This window comes from Schistocerca nitens, chromosome 6 (genome assembly GCF_023898315.1).
Source record: "Schistocerca nitens isolate TAMUIC-IGC-003100 chromosome 6, iqSchNite1.1, whole genome shotgun sequence".
Lineage (NCBI taxonomy): Eukaryota > Metazoa > Arthropoda > Insecta > Orthoptera > Acrididae > Schistocerca > Schistocerca nitens.
The window spans coordinates 611,658,803-611,677,058 of record NC_064619.1 but is presented as its reverse complement, the minus strand read 5'-3'; the positions used below and the strand labels follow the sequence as shown (position 1 = coordinate 611,677,058).

Here is an 18,256-nt window from a genome sequence, read left to right as displayed (position 1 = left end):
CAGACAGGGAGCAGTATGTCGTCCTGAACGGGGTGACTTAAACAGAAACAAGTATAACTTCAGGTGTGCCCCAGGGCACCGTAATAGGTCAGCTGCTTTTTACGACTTATATAAGCAATCTGGTTGATGATATTGACAGCGGTATTAGACTGCCGATTGTAGTCTACAGAAAAGCAGTATCACACGAAAGTTGTGAACAAATCAATGAGGATTTGCAGAAAATAATTGTGTGGTGTCATGACTAGCAGTTGTGACTCAATGTTGGTAAGTGTAACCTACTGTGTATAACAAATCGAAGATCCCATTTAATGGAGGGGTATAAAATAAATGCCCAGTCTTTGGGAGCAGTAACATCTGTCAAGTATCAAGCTGTGACTATTCGAAATGATCTCAAATGGAACGATCAGATTACGCAAGTAACGGGTAAGAGGAACTCTAGATTGCCGTTTATTGGTAGAATCCTGAAGCGATGCAGTCCTTCAACAAAGGAAGTTACTTGCAATACGTTAGTTCGTCCAGTTCTAGGGTATTGTTCGTCTGTATGAGACCCTTACCAGTGGGGTCTCATTCAAGAGATTGAGAAAGTCCAAAGAATAGCGGCAAGATTCGTGACTGGTACATTTACCTATCGCGAGAGCGTTACAAATTTTATAGAAAGTTTGAAGTGACACATAATTGCAGGTAGACGACGCGCTAAACGGAAGGGGCTGCTCATTAAATTACAAAATCCGATCTTGGTTGAGGATGTAGAGCATATATTATTACCAACAACTTTCAAAACACGCAGAGATCACCATTCAGAGATAAGGGAAATTAGAGCTCGTACTGAGGCGTTCAGACAGTCGTTTTCTTTTTGTTGTGGGAATCTGGTGCTGTGACGGAGACCTAAACTCGTGGTGGCGGCTCCATGTGGTTTCCTCATCTGCCTTCCACCCACTTACTGGTAGAACTGCTGGACTGTGAATGAAACTGACACAAAATTACCGTTATTTGTGCAACGTAGCAGCCCATCTTCGACGCCAATGCGCCACTTCCAGACATGTACACGGAAACGCCACCGTAAGACACTGGTAGAGGAATAGCCTTTCCTGCACCGCAATAACTGTGCTTTACCATTGCAATGTCATGTTTCACCAAGCAAGCCTGGCCCATCTGAAAATAACATGATGGGTTTATTGCTATAATCAAAATGACAACACCCTCCGCTCGCCAGTAACTAGCAGTCACTGCAATATACCTCAACATATTCTCTCTGACTTTCCCATGTAATGACAGCGGCACTACAGTTCCAACATGGAAAGTTCATGTTGCCTAATTGCCAGTTCAGTGGCTCGTTCAGACTTGCTGCTGCAACTACTGCAAATGCCGCTGTCCTTCTTCAGGAAGAATTATGTTTCTTGGTCTCTCCACAGATATTTCTCTATCGGGTTGCATCTATGGCACATCCATGTTTGTTGTAGGGGCACGCAAGCCTATGGAAGTCTATGATCCTTAGTTCGTTGGGGGGAACGGGGTGAAATATGTCATTAGGGGTATTTTCATTCACTTTTCTGCATGTTAAGCGCTTTGAAATCTATTGGCACCTCCACCGTATTCTTCAGGATTTTCTCCGAGCCTGAGCCGGCCGTTGTGGCCGAGCGGTTCTAGGCGCTACAGTCTGGAACCGCGCGACCACTACGGTCGCAGGTTCGAATCCTGCCTCGGGCATGGATGTGTGTGATGTCCTTAGGTTAGTTAGGTTTAAGTAGTTCTAAGTTCTAGGGGACTGATGACCTCAGAAGATAAGTCCCATAGTGCTCAGAGCCATTTGAACCATTTTTCTCTGAGCACCTTTGCGAATTGCTGATGAAGGTAAGGTATGTCCATATTCGGCTATAAAAAGTGTGTAAGTGGTGCCCCGGATGTAGTCAGCAAGTGACACTGCAAAGAGTTGTGGCCGCCCGTCCCGTTAGCTATCGCGCTTCATGCGATCGTTCCTAAGCTATCGCTGCAAATCAAAGCCTCGCTCATGTCCACGTCCACATAGAACTGACGTCATATTTAAGGCGATTTGGGTCGCACCTGGAAGAGTGTTGCGATAGCTCGGGTCATTAAAGGCGACCGCTCGTGACAACCGGGAAATCCCCCGAGTACGATTCCAACACAGATTTTCATTTGTCCTGCAATATTCTGCAACTGATGCAGAACCATAATCAAAATTGCAAGTCCGTTCTTAATTGACTGTGACCATACATCGTCTCCGACACAGCAGTACTATACAACATTTATGGATGACTCTAGCGCTACGCTGCCTTTTCAAACAAACTTTAAGGACGAATAGTGACAATCACTAACTAACTGTAACAAATTTCCTTTTCGAATACACTAGTAACAGATAAAATTGAACGATCTGCCATGGACGTAGAACACATATCCTAGAAAGTGCATTATCTTCTTAGATAGTAATTTGGTTATTTAGTTGTTCATTCACCCCCATATCATTTCTACAGTGCAATTAGTCACAAATGAATAAATGATTAAACATATTTATAAAGTAACTAATTCACATGCCCCAGTAAGGAACTACTTACTGGCGCGGTTTGACGTCAATTTAAATACTGTGTATGACGTCCTTTCCTATCTACACACTTACAAACGACCTAACAAACACTGCTAATTCTAATATTCCACTATTCCTTCTTTAACTCATTGCTGGTATGTACAGATTGTGTCGCGGCGGGTGAGCAACCTTTAAACAGTCTATTCACCTAGCTGGATAGGCTTCAGCTTCTCTGCCCCTTCGTTCTGCGATGGTAGGTACTGGTTTAGCCGACAAAATCAGTGTTGACGAAAATTTGGCCAAATACCTACCACACAAAGGCAAAGTAAGTCCAGTTCAGGGGTAGTAGCTGAAAGTTACTTAAACTATCGAGCGTTCGGGAATTTTGCATGACTCGTATGAAAAAATATCTAAAATATCCTTTAAGTTCGTTTATTGTCTTTAAAACAAGAAAAATGGCTATCAACTCCGTATGTAATATCCCGACGTAAATTATGCAATATTACTGACTGTCTCTGTAACAAGTTCACACCCAAAAGCAGTCAGAAGATATTTAGTCCGATTCGATATTTGAAACGTCCTAAACAGTCACTAACCCACGACAGCATGCGAGGTAACACATTCAGTGGTTCAGTAGTCTTCTTGTAAAGAAGTGCTCGCCATAATGTTCCGTTATCTGCACGAAAAATTCCACGTCGAGTTTATGGACGATATGACAGATTTACACGAGGATATCTCCTAAAGTAAACTACTCACAACGCTCAATATTTCACAAAATAATAGGGCTCCATCTGCTCTTCATGAACGACTCGAGAACCGATCAAACGTGCGAATTTCCTGATTCTGGTACAAATTTGGTTCAAAAATGGTTCAAATGGCTCTAAGCATTATGGGACTTAACTTCTGAGGTCATCAGTCCCTAGAACTTAGAACTACTTAAACCTAACTAACCTGAGGACATCACACACATCCATGCCCGAGGCAGGATTCGAACCTGCGACCGTAGCGGTCTCGCAGTTCCAGACTGTGGCACCTAGAACCGCTCGGCCACCTCGGCCGGCTACAAATTTGGTCAGTCCGCTTTAACATAGGTGTTTACCAGAAGACAGCTTCTGAGCGACTATCTCGACTCATAGATCTGAGGCACAAAACCTTATTGAAACGCTCGGGAAATGCTGGTTTCCTATTGGTTAGTATAATAAGCACCCAATCAGTTCATCTCGAGCGGTATTTCTAATGTCAGCCAATCATGTTACCACAAGTAATTTAGAATAGAAATTTCGTATTTCTGAAAGTAAATAAAATTTATTGAAGACAAAATACGATTTATTTCTTCAAAATAAATTACTAATAAATTTCGTACTCAATGCATCTGCTAGCTGACTTTTACGAAATCAAGCTCACTCGGAAATACGTCACAAATTCCACTGTTGCCCTATTGCGCAACGACTTTGTCACACTTACATTAGGGTAGTTTCAATACAATATCACATTCTCACTTTACGTATGTCCTCAATTTACTCTGTGTCTCTCCAAAACACTCACACAACCCAAGACGCGATAAAATAATAATTTTCCAAAGTATTTTAAATTACATCAGAGATGTGTGGTAATGAAAGTGAAGAAATTTCCAGACACATAGATTATGTGAACCTGTCCGCTTGATAGTCCCAAACACAAGTTTCACAATTCCAGCACGGTTATTGTGTGTTTTAGGTGAAAATTTATTCTCCGAAAATATCGACGTCATTGATTTGAAATTTTGACAGTATGGTAGGGTTGTCCATATAATTTGGCATACTGAGTATGAAAAAGGTCGATTAATATTTAATACGGAGTATGTGTAACGTATTGCACACATTGCTGTACATCGCTCGCTCGGCCCAGTAGCCAGCGTCATCCGTGGCAGCGTGAGAACCAAATATCTGCTATCCTCCAGGCTTCACGACAAGCTACGCTTTCAATGCAAGATGACAACTCGTAATAATTTGCTACGTTAAAAGATGCATCCAATGATGCATCCACCCTTACGTACATATGTGCACACACACGCACGCACCCAGTGATGCACACGCACTCATGTACTCGTAAAAGCACATTCAGATCAGTAGATTATGATCTGAAGTATAACGATACAGTTTTCTCACTGATTTCTTCACCAGGCAACCACAATTCTAGGGTTTGTGTCATACATTCTATTCACAGATGAGATCACCTTTACGCGGAGTGGTATCTCCAACTTTCATAACAGTCATCTGTGGGATATTATATAGAACCCCCATGGTATAGTGAAAGCGAATCATCAGCTTCGGTGTAGCCGCAATGTCTGGGCGGGGATAACTGGCGATCATATTTTGGGACTGGTGTTCCTTACACGTCGCCTAACAGACCGGATCTAAATGTGTTTCCAGCGGTTGACTGTGCATCCCCTGCCACTGATGATTCGAATGGTTATGTGGCTGCTACTTGATGGTGCTCCAGCCCATTTCGCTGTTAACGTCTGGACGCGTCTCTGTCGTGTCTTCCGTGGTTCCGTGGATCGGACGAGGAGGTCCAGTTGCGTGGCCTGCTCGTTCACCAGATCTCAACCTGTGCGATTTCTGGTTACGGGGCCATCTCAAAAGTATCGTGTAAGCAGATCTCTTTCCCGTTGTGAAGACAATGGAGCAGCGTATTATGCTGCCCTGGACACTGTTCGTATGCAGCCTGGAAGATGTGAACGTGTGAGACCGAACACGCTAGGCGCGTACAAGCATGCTTTAAGGCACATGCAAACCATTTGCAATACATAATTTAACCGTGGCTGCATGGTACAGTGCGTATTAGACCGCTGTCTCTCTAACAGTGTATGAGTGAATAAATAGTATCTAGCATGGAAACCAAACATCTCCGGACATAATTTCGTTAGATGTCTTTTGTTCCGCATCCTCTCATCGATCAATTCCTAGATTATGTACCTGGTGGAAAAAATCACCCTGTAATTGTTGACTCTTCCTGAAATGTACACTGTCGGAGCTTTAACTATAAACCACAGCGTTATCCAAACCTCGTCTCTTGCGGCATCTGCCAATGACGCTGGTTGATCATCTCTGTGACGCTTCCGAACCTACTAAACGAAACTATAACGAAACGCGCTGCTGTCATGTGGATCTTCTCTGCTTTCTCCATCAATCCTATGTGGCACAGATCCTATAATGACGAGCCATATTCAATTATTGGTCAAACGAGTGTTTTGTAAGCTACTTACTTTGCTGTTTGAGTACATTACCCGAGGATTCTTCCAACGAATCTCAGTTTTCCATCTGCCATCCTCGTGATTAATTTTATGTGGTCGTTCCATTTCAAATAGCACCGTACATAAACTCCTAGATACTTTATCGAAGTAGTTGCTTCCAGCTATTCTCCTGCAACTGCCAAATCACACAATAAAGGATCATTCTGTCGGTGTATCCTTAATACGCTACAACTGTACATGTTGTGAGCGAAATGTCTCTACCTGCAGCACCAGTCTGTCCTCTCCAGGTCTTCCTACATTTCACTACAATTTTCTAGCGTCGCGATTCCCCTGCTTACAACAGCATCACCCGTAAAAAGCCACAAGGAAGTTTAGACGCCATCTGTTAAGTCATTAATATACACTCCTGGAAATGGAAAAAAGAACACATTGACACCGGTGTGTCAGACCCACCATACTTGCTCCGGACACTGCGAGAGGGCTGTACAAGCAATGATCACACGCACGGCACAGCGGACACACCAGGAACCGCGGTGTTGGCCGTCGAATGGCGCTAGCTGCGCAGCATTTGTGCACCGCCGCCGTCAGTGTCAGCCAGTTTGCCGTGGCATACGGAGCTCCATCGCAGTCTTTAACACTGGTAGCATGCCGCGACAGCGTGGACGTGAACCGTATGTGCAGTTGACGGACTTTGAGCGAGGGCGTATAGTGGGCATGCGGGAGGCCGGGTGGACGTACCGCCGAATTGCTCAACACGTGGGGCGTGAGGTCTCCACAGTACATCGATATTGTCGCCAGTGGTCGGCGGAAGGTGCACGTGCCCGTCGACCTGGGACCGGACCGCAGCGACGCACGGATGCACGCCAAGACCGTAGGATCCTACGCAGTGCCGTAGGGGACCGCACCGCCACTTCCCAGCAAATTAGGGACACTGTTGCTCCTGGGGTATCGGCGAGGACCATTCGCAACCGTCTCCATGAAGCTGGGCTACGGTCCCGCACACCGTTAGGCCGTCTTCCGCTCACGCCCCAACATCGTGCAGCCCGCCTCCAGTGGTGTCGCGACAGGCGTGAATGGAGGGACGAATGGAGACGTGTCGTCTTCAGCGATGAGAGTCGCTTCTGCCTTGGTGCCAATGATGGTCGTATGCGTGTTTGGCGCCGTGCAGGTGAGCGCCACAATCAGGACTACATACGACCGAGGCACACAGGGCCAACACCCGGCATCATGGTGTGGGGAGCGATCTCCTACACTGGCCGTACACCACTGGTGATCGTCGAGGGGACACTGAATAGTGCACGGTACATCCAAACCGTCATCGAACCCATCGTTCTACCATTCCTAGACCGGCAAGGGAACTTGCTGTTCCAACAGGACAATGCACGTTCGCATGTATCCCGTGCCACCCAACGTACTCTAGAAGGTGTAAGTCAACTACCCTGGCCAGCAAGATCTCCGGATCTGTCCCCCATTGAGCATGTTTGGGACTGGATGAAGCGTCGTCTCACGCGGTCTGTACGTCCAGCACGAACGCTGGTCCAACTGAGGCGCCAGGTGGAAATGGCATGGCAAGCCGTTCCACAGGACTACATCCAGCATCTCTACGATCGTCTCTATGGGAGAATAGCAGCCTGCATTGCTGCGAAAGGTGGATATACACTGTACTAGTGCCGACATTGTGCATGCTCTGTTGCCTGTGTCTATGTGCCTGTGGTTCTGTCAGTGTGATCATGTGATGTATCTGACCCCAGGAATGTGTCAATAAAGTTTCCCCTTCCTGGGACAATGAATTCACGGTGTTCTTATTTCAATTTCTAGGAGTGTATATTGCGGAAAGTAATGGTCCTATAACCCAACGACCTTATTGCAGTGGTAGCACGGGTCCCCGTCTGATCACCGAATTTAACCTCTGTCGGGCTGGGCCAGCACTTGGATGGGTGACCATCCGGTTTGTCGATTGCTGTTGGCTAGCGGGGTGCACTCAGCCCTGGCGGGGCAAATTGAGGAGCTACTTGACTCAGAAGTAGCGGCTCCGGTGTCGTAAAATGACATAAGGCCTGGAGAGCGACGTGCTAGTCACATGCCCCTCCAAATCGGCATCCAGTGACGCCTGTAGGGTGAGGATGACACGGCGGCCGGTCGGTACCGTTGGGCATTCATTGCCTGTTCGGGTGGGGTTCAATTTTTGTAATGGTCCAATAACTCTCCCCTGGAGCTGACCGCAACTTACTTTTACCTCTGAAGACTTCTCTCTGTCTAGAATGCCATGCTGTGTTCTGCCTGCTAGAAACCCTTCAGTCTAATCACACAGCTCGTCTGACATTCCGTGCATTCGTATTTCGTTCATTAGTCGGCATTGCGTAACTGTATGCCTTCCATAAGTCAAAAACATGGAATCTACCTGGCCGCCTGTATCTACTGCTTTCTGGGTCGCGTGCAACGAACAGAGCCAACTGTGTCTCACTCCATCGTTGCTCTCAGAACCCATGTTGGTTCCCACAGAGAAGATTTTCGCTCTTCGAAAATCTCATAATACTCGCGTACAGAACATGTTCCGAAGTTCTACAACTGACCGGCATCAGAGAAATAGGCCTAAAATTTGGTGCATTTCTTCGATGACCTTTCTTGAAAACGGGAATGACCAGTGCATTTTACCAATCATCTGCAACACTTCGCTAGACCAGCGACCTGCCGGTACACTGCTGCTAGAAGAGGGGCAAGTTCTTTCACATACTCCGTGTAGAACCTATTAGTATCCCGACAGGTGTTCCCTCTGTTGTAAAACGGAATTCTAGATTGAATGACTCAAGTTCATTTACTTTACGTATTTCTGAGCTTTGGTAATACTTTCCGTCTGAGATACCAAGAAGACTGCCAGGTGGTAACCGCCTCAGCGACGGACGATGTTACCAATTTTTCAGTGAACGGAACACGAAAACGAACCGGTTGCTGCAGCTGTCCTAGTTGCAAAACACGCGTTAAGCTCTTAGAGAAGTTCTAGTTGAAGAAACACTAATTTACACTCAAATAAACAGTGTAGAAATTAGATTTTAAGACGATGGTTTTCAAGAAATTGTTCTAGTGGTTATATTATCGTTTCTGACATTTTCCTTTTAATTGCTCCAGCTGCAGAGGAGAATAATCAGTCACTGAGTCTCTCATACTTATTGTAAGCTTTCAATTTGTTTACGCATGCTCGTACTGTATGAACAGTTCCTTGTAACCGACGAGACGTTTGTTATTTATACAGGTTTGTTTCCGGTGCGTAGAGCGCTTTTATCGTGGAGACAGGGAGACTGATGGAGTGTTTAGCACTAAAGCGGGACAAAGTGGTTTCTGTTTTCGCGAAATGCACCTCTCATGCAAAGAGGCTTACGTCGCATGACGTTTTCGTGCTCGTACGAAAACATGCCTTCTCACTCGGCAGAAGCGTCAGTATCCGTGTATGTACTGGAACATGTCGACAGGCTTCTGTTCGACCGCTCCTACGGATAAGGACCTAAATTTAAATAGGCCTAATGTTAATGAGTCTGTAATTAAGTGGTGTAATAATCTCCTTATTTTACACTGAATGGAATGAAGTGTGATATTTAACAGCGATTAATTCCACGTGTGCGGTTCTGAGCCACAATAATCAAATCAAATTTACTGCGCAACACAAGAAAAGAAACCTCTACTGATACGCTCGAATTCTAACTTCGCTCAACCGTGCAAAAATCAGAATCAAGAAACTCAAAAAATCTTTTCTGTCTAACTTGAATCACTGTCAGCCATTTTGTCGTTCGTGTGCCGTTTTAAGGGAGGTCCAACACTGCGATCTTACTCTGTGAAACCGTTTTGGAAAGAGGTTAGTATTTCGGCATTTCCTATGTCATCCTTCGCTTCAGTGCCATTATGATCTCAGAGTGAGTGGGCAGATGGCTTCCATCCGGTTGACTGCTTTAATTTAAGACCAAAACTTCTTACAAGTTTCCTACGGGTCGTTAGTGTTTTGCATTATTAAAGAAGCAGTAGAAAATAGAATGCGCGTTAACTTTGTCAACACAGACAGTGGCTATAAGCCGGCCGCTGGTGGCCGAGCGGTTCTGGCGCTACAGTCTGGAACCGCGTGACCGCTACGGTCGCAGGTTCGAATCCTGCCTCGGGCATGGATGTGTGTGTTGTCCTTAGGTTAGTTAGGTTTAAGTAGTTCTAAGTTCTAGGGGACTTATGACCTCAGCAGTTGAGTCCCATGTGCTCAGAGCCATTTGAACAGTGGCTATAATATTAGCAGTGGCTAGAAGCGATCTCTGGACGCTGACGAGACTCAGAGAAATGGGCTGTATTGTTTACGTTCCTACGAGACCATTGGAACCACCAGTGGACAAATCTAAATAATCTCTGGTAGCATGATGTGACAACGTCTACAGGCTGCAAATGATCACCACACGGGACGCTAGGGAAGTCTGTTGTTTCTGAGGAAGACAATGGCAATTTAGTCGAAGATCCGAGATTTTACCAAAATTCGACGCGATTGGTTCTAACAATAACACCAGACGCAAAGTAGGTTCGAAATCAGATTAATAATGTTGCTCACGCAGCATATGTTCGCTTTATCGGGCAACAACAAAGTTATTGACTGTGGATGGTATCGTCAGAATGTAAATAATGAAGTCACTGTAAAAAAGTCATTAACTTTGGCACTTACTTTGAATGGATTCCCACGTAGATTTCGTCGAAGTTGTTATGGCTCATCTTGTTGATTCTAGGGTGATTCCACTTTGACTGCTAGAAGGTCCAGATCTGTATTTTAGCAATATCTGAAGACCTAACAAATGCGTGTTTCAGGAAATTCTTAATGATCAAACAATCCCAGATCAGAACAATGATATGGCAGAAATAATTTTTGACTTGGTGTTCACGATCCTCATTTTAATTAAACTTCTTGTAAATTCACATATACTGCTTCTTAATTGTCACATCGTCATGGAAACAGTTTTGTATCAATGTTCATATATTTAATTTCCACTTTAACCAAACACAAGACTTGACTGTTCTTTTACAAAAGCGAAATAACAACTTAACTTGTGCAAAGTGAAACTAAGACTGCTCTGTGCGCATTCGCGCCAAAACGGTTACAAGTAAGTCAAAGATTATGACAGTCTCACAGATATGAATACACACGAAAACCATATCACTGTAATATATCGATACATCGGAGTACCTATACATTAATAAAACCAAATGCGAATATTGTCACAAAAGTATGTCTGTTACTTCGCAGAAAAGTAGTATGATGTTACTGGTATCGAGAACTGGGGTTGGAGTGCCGTAAGGGTCACGTAAATAAAGAACCATTACAAGGTAAACCGAGAATACTTTGTACAGGGATATCTTTACGAGAAAAATCAAACTCGTACTTGTGTAAGCTCCTAACGGGAATATCGCAGAAGGTATAATAGTGTAAGTAGCTCATACACTCTGACGGTAAAAATATCCCAGCACCAAGAAGGAGGCCTGTGCCATTAAAGGAAGTGGTTGCCGTGTTTCTACATCTGAAATATGATGTCTGCACCAGTTTCGCACCAGTCGCATTAGAGTGGCGCTTATAGCGCCATTGTGAGCATGAAAATCAGGTTTCCTTTAAATACGTGCTGTAACGGTTGTAAGGCACCAGTTACCTTTGAGAATTGTGATGGTGAATCCGCAGCTCGTGGTCGTGCGGTAGCGTTCTCGCTTCCCACTCCCGGGTTCCCGGGTTCGATTCCCGGCGGGGTCAGGGATTTTCTCCGACTCGTGATGACTGGGTGTTGTGTGAAGTCCTCTAAGTTCTAGGGGACTGATGACCATAGATGTTAAGTCCCATAGTGCTCAGAGCCATTTTTGAATTGTGGTGGTGAGTTTATGTAAGCCACTCCTCCCGAACAGGCCATGAAGGCACAACGGTACCCACCGGCCGCCGTGTCATCCTCAGCCCACAGGCGTCACTGGATGCGGATATGGAGGTGCATGTCGTCAGCACACCGCTCCCCCGGCCGTATGTCAGCTTACGAGACCGGAGCCGCTACTTCTCAATGAAGTAGCTGCTCAGTTTGCCTCACAAGGTCTGAGTGCACCCCGCTTGCCAACAGCGCTCGGCAGATCGGATAGTCACCCATCCACTTGCTATCCCAGCCTGACAGCGCTTAACTTTGGTGATCTGACGGGAACCGGTGTTACCACTGCGGCAAGGCCGTTGGCTTATGTAAGTGAAGAATGCCTTTAAGCCTTCACATCACTGAATCTGAAAGAGATCGTGCAATAGGGGTACGAGGAACTGTATGTTCCTTCTGCGATACTGCAGAAAATCTTTGTAGGAATGCAACCACTGTACATGACTACAAGAAGCGTTCACCAGAAGAATGTTTGCTCGCTACAAGACCAGGCTGCGGACGGCCGCGTGGCACCACCGAAACAGACCATCTTATACGGCGTATGGCCCTGGCGCATCTGTAGCAGCATCTGAGCAGCACTTGGCACCTCAGTGACACAACCGTCGAAAATCTGTTACTGCAAGGACATCTCCGTCTCAAACACACTGTAGCGTACACTCCAGTAACCCTAAATCACCACGAATTGTGCCATCAGCGGTTTCAATCGCGATCTAATTGGAGGCCAGGATGGAGGTCTGTCGTGTTTTCAGATGAATGGTAGTTCTGCCTCGGTGCCTGTGATGACCGTATGTTGGTTATAACAAGGCCAGCTGAGGGCCTGAAATCAACCTGTTTGCATGCTGGACGCACTGGACCTACACCTGGAGTTATACTCTGGGGCGTGATTTCGTAAGATACCAAAAGCCCTTTCGTGCCTACCCCACGCGCCCTGATGCAAATTTGTACGTCAGTCCGGTGATTCAACCTTTTGTACTGCCATTCATGAGCACAACTGCAGAGAGTGTTTTCCAACAGGATAACGCTCAGCCACATACTGCTGACGTAAAGCAAGATGCGCTACAGAGTGTCGACGTGTTGCCTTGGTCTGGTCTATCACCTGATCTGTCTCCAGTCGAGCACATTTTGTACATCATCTGACGACACTCCAGCGTCATCCACAAGCAGCATTAACCGTTCCTGTGTTGACTGAAGAGGCATGGAAGTCCACCCCACCAACTGACATCCGGCACCTGTACAACCCAGTGCATTCACATTTGGATGTTTGCATTTGGCTGTTACACCGCTTACTAATGTACCAGCATTTCAAATTTGCATTGGCTTGTCTCCTGTGATGTTAAATATGTTACCTAGACAAAAGTACACTACTGGTCATTAAAATTGCTACACCACGAAGATGACGTGCTACAGATGCGAAATTTAACAGACAGGAAGCAGATGCTGTGATATGCAAATGATTAGCTATTCAGAACATTCACACAAGGTTGGCGCCGGTGGCGACACCTACAACGTGCTGACATGAGGAAAGTTTCCAACCGACTGCTCAGCAGTTGACCGGCGTTGCCTGGTGAAGCGTTGTTGTGATGCCCGTGTAAGGAGGAGAAATGCGTACCATCACATATCCGACTTTGATAAAGGTCGGATTGGAGCCTATCGCGAATGCGGTTTATCGTATCGCGACATTGCTGCTCGCATTGGTCGAGATCCAATGACTGTTAGCAGAATATGGAATCGGTGTGTTCACGAGGGTAATACGGAACGCCGTGCTGGATCCCAACGGCCTCGTATCACTAGCAGTCGAGATGATAGGCATCTTATCCGCATGGCTGTAACGGATCGTGCAGCCACGTCTCGATCCCTGACTCAACAGATGGGGATGTTTGCAAGACAACAACCATCAGCACGAACAGTTCGACGACGTTTGCAGCAGCATGGACTATCAGCTCGGAGACCATTGCTGCGGTTACCCTTGACGCTGCATCACAGACAGGAGTCCCTGCGATGGTGTACTCAACGACGAACCTGGGTGCACGAATGGCAAAACATTTTTTCGGATGAATCCAGGTTCTGTTTACAGCATCATGATGGTCGCAACCGTCTTTGGCGACATCGCGGTGAACGCACATTGAAAGCATGTATTCGTCATCACCATATTGGCGTACCACCCGGTGTGATGGTATGGGGTGCCATTGGTTACACGTCTCGGTCACCTTTTGTTAGCGTTGACGGCACTTTGAACAGTGGACGTTACATTTCAGATGTGTTAGGACCCGTGGCTCTACCCTTCATTCGATCACTGCGAAACCCTACATTTCTGCAGGATAATGCACGACCGCATGTTGCAGATCTTGTACAGACCTCTCTGGATACAGAAAATGTTCGACTGCTGCCCTGGCCAGCACATTCTCCAGATCTCTCACCAATTGTAGCTGTTCAATACGCCAGTCATTACTCTTGATGAACTGTGGTATCGTGTTGAAGCTGCATAGCCAGCTATACCTGTACACGCCATCCAAGGTCTGTTTGACTCAACGCCCAGGCGTATCGAGCCCGTTATTACGGCCATAGTTGGTTGTTCTGGGTACTGATTTCTCAGGATCTATGCACCTAAATTGCGAGAAAATGTAATCACATGTTTATTCCAGTATAATATATTTGTCCAATGAATACCCGTTTATCATCTGCATTTCTTTTTGGTGTAGCAATTTTAATGGCCAATAGTGTATTCCCGAAATTTCGTTACTATACGTTAATTACTTTTTGGTGTTTCGATTTTTTTCACTTACTGTACTTTGCAGCCGAACGTTTTGTTACATGTCCCTCACAGCAGATTCTGATGGTTACGCCCTTTCTCTTACAGGTGACAATATAGCAGCGATCCAGAAGCAAGAAGTTTCCCACGCGTTTCACCACTCCTCGGCGAGGCCAGCTGTCGTCAGTATAGCGGTTGCCGTTCTGAGGGAATTTTGGCGATGACAACACTTCACTGCCGTCTGCGCCTTCGTAGCATCGAAGGCGCACTGCACACTTCTGAGAGTGCTGGCAACTATTTCGCACAGCCGTTCTGGATGCGCTCTTCAAGGCGCCATTCCTCCGGAAAGGATCTTTTGAAGATGTTTGCTGGGTTGTTGAAACCGCACAACGTTACAGGGACTCAACAAAACACGTGTATGCCACTGCTTTGGGCACTTCATTCTTTGCCAAATCAAGGTGAGTAATGTTCTTCGATTGTAGCACTACAGAGACCTTAAAAATGTTTACTGCTATTCCTGGAAATTAGCTACGATAAAATAAGAATTCCAGTTGTAACACATATTACATGAAATGATTTCGCCAGAGAATGTGTGCAGAGTTGGTAAATCTACCGGTTTGTACTGACATGTTCCATGGAATTTTTCCGTTCTTAACGTGTCGTCGATAGCTACACTGGACATTTTTAGAAGTGCTAGTTGTTTCACTGAATCTTGCCTACTTACGGTTCGGACATCGGAGAGGGACACAAAGAGGTTGAACGAAAATACACAAACACAGCGATAAAAGCGTGCTTGAATATAAATGCAGATGCTAGTCAATCCTGCAGATGGTGCTGTTTTATTTGACGGCGCCTGTGGAATGCCCTCAATACGCTTCATGTGTCAGTCCTGGTTACAGTAGTGTTCCGTGTAGTAGTGAATGCAGTACGTCAGAGGTAAGTGAACTCGAACGTGGCCAAATTGTTGGTACTAATGTGGTAAGTGTTTCAACAACGTAGGTAGTCGAAGTGTTGAGTGCTTCACGAGGCTCCATATCGAAGATTTATGTCACATACAGGAAAAGCGGAGAAACGCCTTCCGCTAAATAACGTCACGGACGAAATTAAATGTCTGTTGATTCTGATATAAGGCCATTCGTGATAATGCCGACAAATAGGAGAACGATAGCTGAAAAAGTCAGTGCAGACCTGAATGTCGCAATCTCGAACGCTGTCAGCACCGAAACAACACGAAAGGAGTTCAATAAGAAGGGAATTTCAGGGAAAGCTGGAATTTCAAAACCGCACTTAAACGACGCAGATGACCGTTTAACAGCCATAAAAGCTCGACTACACGCCAATGGAAGAAAGTCATTCGGTTCAACTAGACTTGTTTCACACTATTTCCAATTTGTGACACACTTTACGTCACAAGAGTGGAACATGGCGGGGTTCGGTGGAGATGAGGACAGCCCTGTGGTGGTATTCCATGGGGTCCATGGGTGCTGCCAAGTATTATGTGACCATTCTGGCTGATCAGTCCCATCTCACGGTAAAACGTTTGTTCCCCAGTGGTCATGCGGTGTTCTAATACGACAGAGCGCTTGTTAACATAGCTCACATCGTCTAGGATTGTTTTTTTTTTAAGTATCAGGATGAATTGCCGCACCTCCCCTGGCCACCACAGTGACCAGATCTTAATATTATTGAACCTTTGTGCTGCTTTGGAGAGAACGGCGCGTGATCGCTATACACCTCCATAATCGTTACCAGAACTTGGCATTATTTTGTAGGAAGAATGGTATACAAAGCCGCTAAAAACCATACAGAGCCTATATTTATCCACTATTAGACGACTTCGAACTGTTTTCAAAGGTAAAATTGTATTACACCGTATTCGGAATGGTAATGTTTTGTGATTGTGGTGTTTCCTTATTTTTATCCACTGCCTGTAAATACTGTGAAAAATGGGCGTGGTAGAAGTTTACACGTGATTCGCAGAGATATTCCATGTCAGAGATAAAACTTAAATGTTGAACTGTAGTTTGTTAAAAATCTGACTATCGATTCTGTAGAGCTACTTTGTATCATGTCTCGGCTTCTTAGCTAGTCATCATAAAGACGATCTGTTTAAGACAAAGGGCGATAGTAAAATAATCTGACGTAAAACAAATGTGTTACACTACGAAGAAGCAGTCCGATATTTATCAAATTGCTTGAGATGTCCACCACGTAACAGGAGTTAAGTAACTAAACTTTAATTCTGTGTGGAACCCATGTCCGTCATCAAGATCAGTATGGATGTGTGGCCCCCGGGTACGAATTAGCTCTTATGTTCCTTGTGGTGTGGCTTAAAACAGCCTCTTTTGCCATGCTGAGTAATACGTGAGAAACAGCGAAAAGTTTGGACTTTTTCCGGTTGTTGCATTATAGCTCTTAAAATACGCGTATTCTGATATTAGTTTTTATTAATACCGCAGTTCTGTAAATAACAGTTCTGTCCGAAAGTACGACTAATGGCAATTTTTTCCCAAAAATGAAAATTTTAAATTTTGCTCTATTTTCGGGCTGGATATCGGCGCAAACGTTCGTACTGTCAGAAGAGGTACGAGAACTGAAGTTACAATAAAATATATTGACTTTCATTCAAGCACAAAATGAAGTCTCCAGACCCAGAAGCTCTCAAGAAATCGTAAAAACAAAGTGTTAGAAAACTGAAATTTTGAAAGAAATTAGCCTAAACAGCGCAATGTAGGCATTCAACGAAAGAAGGGCGCATAGCATCGTGTTCAAAAGTATCAAGTACACTGAAGCGCCTGAAGCGCCAAAGAAACTGGTATAGAAATGCATATATATATATATATATATATATATATATATATATATATATATATATATATATATATAAACAGGCAGAACACGGTGCTGCGGTCGGCAACGCCTATATAAGACAACAAGTGTCTGGCGCAGTTGTTAGGTCGGTTAGCGCTACTACAATGTCAGGTTACCAAGATTTAAGTGAGTTTGAATATGGTGCTATAGTCGGAGCACGAGCCATGGGACACAGCATCTCCGAGGAAGCGATGAAATGGGGCTTTTCCAGTACGATCATTTCACGAGTGAAATATCAGGAATCCGGTAAAATATCAAATCTTTGACATCGTTGCGGCCAGGAAAAGATCCTGCAAGAACGGGACCAACGAAGACTGAAGAAAGTCGTTCAACGTGGCAGAGGCGCAACCCTTCCGAAAATTGCTGCAAATTTCAATGCTGCCCGACCAAAAAGTGTCATCGTGCGAACCATTCAACGAAACATCATCGATATGGGCTTTCGGAGCAGAAGGTGCACTTGTGTACCCTCGAAGACTGCACCAAACAAAGCTTTATTCCTCGCCTGGGCTGTCAACACTGACGTTGTACTGTTGACGACTGGAAACGTGTTGCCTGCTTGGACGAGTCTAGTTTCTTATTGTATCGAGAGCATGCACTTGTACGGGTGTGGAGACAATCTTATGAATCCATGGACCATGCATGTCAGTAGGGAATTGTTGAAGCTAATGGAGGCTCTGTAATGGTGTGAAACGTGTGGAGTCATATGGGAGCCCTGACACGTTTAGATACGACTCTGACAGGCGACTCGTACGTAAGCACCCTGTCTGATCACCTGCAGCTGTTCACGTCTATTGTGCATTCTGACGAACTTGGGAAACTCCAGCACGTCAATGTGACAGGCCATATGTCCAGAGTTGTTACAGAGTAGCTCCAGGAACACTCTTCTGAGTTTAAACACTTCCGCTGGCCACCAGACTCCCCAGACATCAACATTATAGATCTTTTCTGGG

At 45.2% G+C, this 18,256-nt stretch overlaps 1 protein-coding gene and 1 pseudogene across 1 annotated transcript in view; one reads left to right on the top strand and one right to left on the bottom strand.

The window, feature by feature from the left end:
* The window catches only part of LOC126263521 (neurotrimin-like), a 91,659-nt gene extending 77,000 nt beyond the window's left edge, over nt 1-14,659 (top strand). Inside the window, exon 7 of the mRNA XM_049960614.1 lies at nt 14,544-14,659. Coding sequence (XP_049816571.1) covers nt 14,544-14,659 — 116 coding nt within the window. The remainder of the gene's footprint in view (nt 1-14,543) is intronic.
* LOC126191796 (5S ribosomal RNA) lies at nt 11,876-11,993 on the bottom strand (annotated as a pseudogene).
* Nucleotides 14,660-18,256: the final 3,597 nt, after the last annotated feature.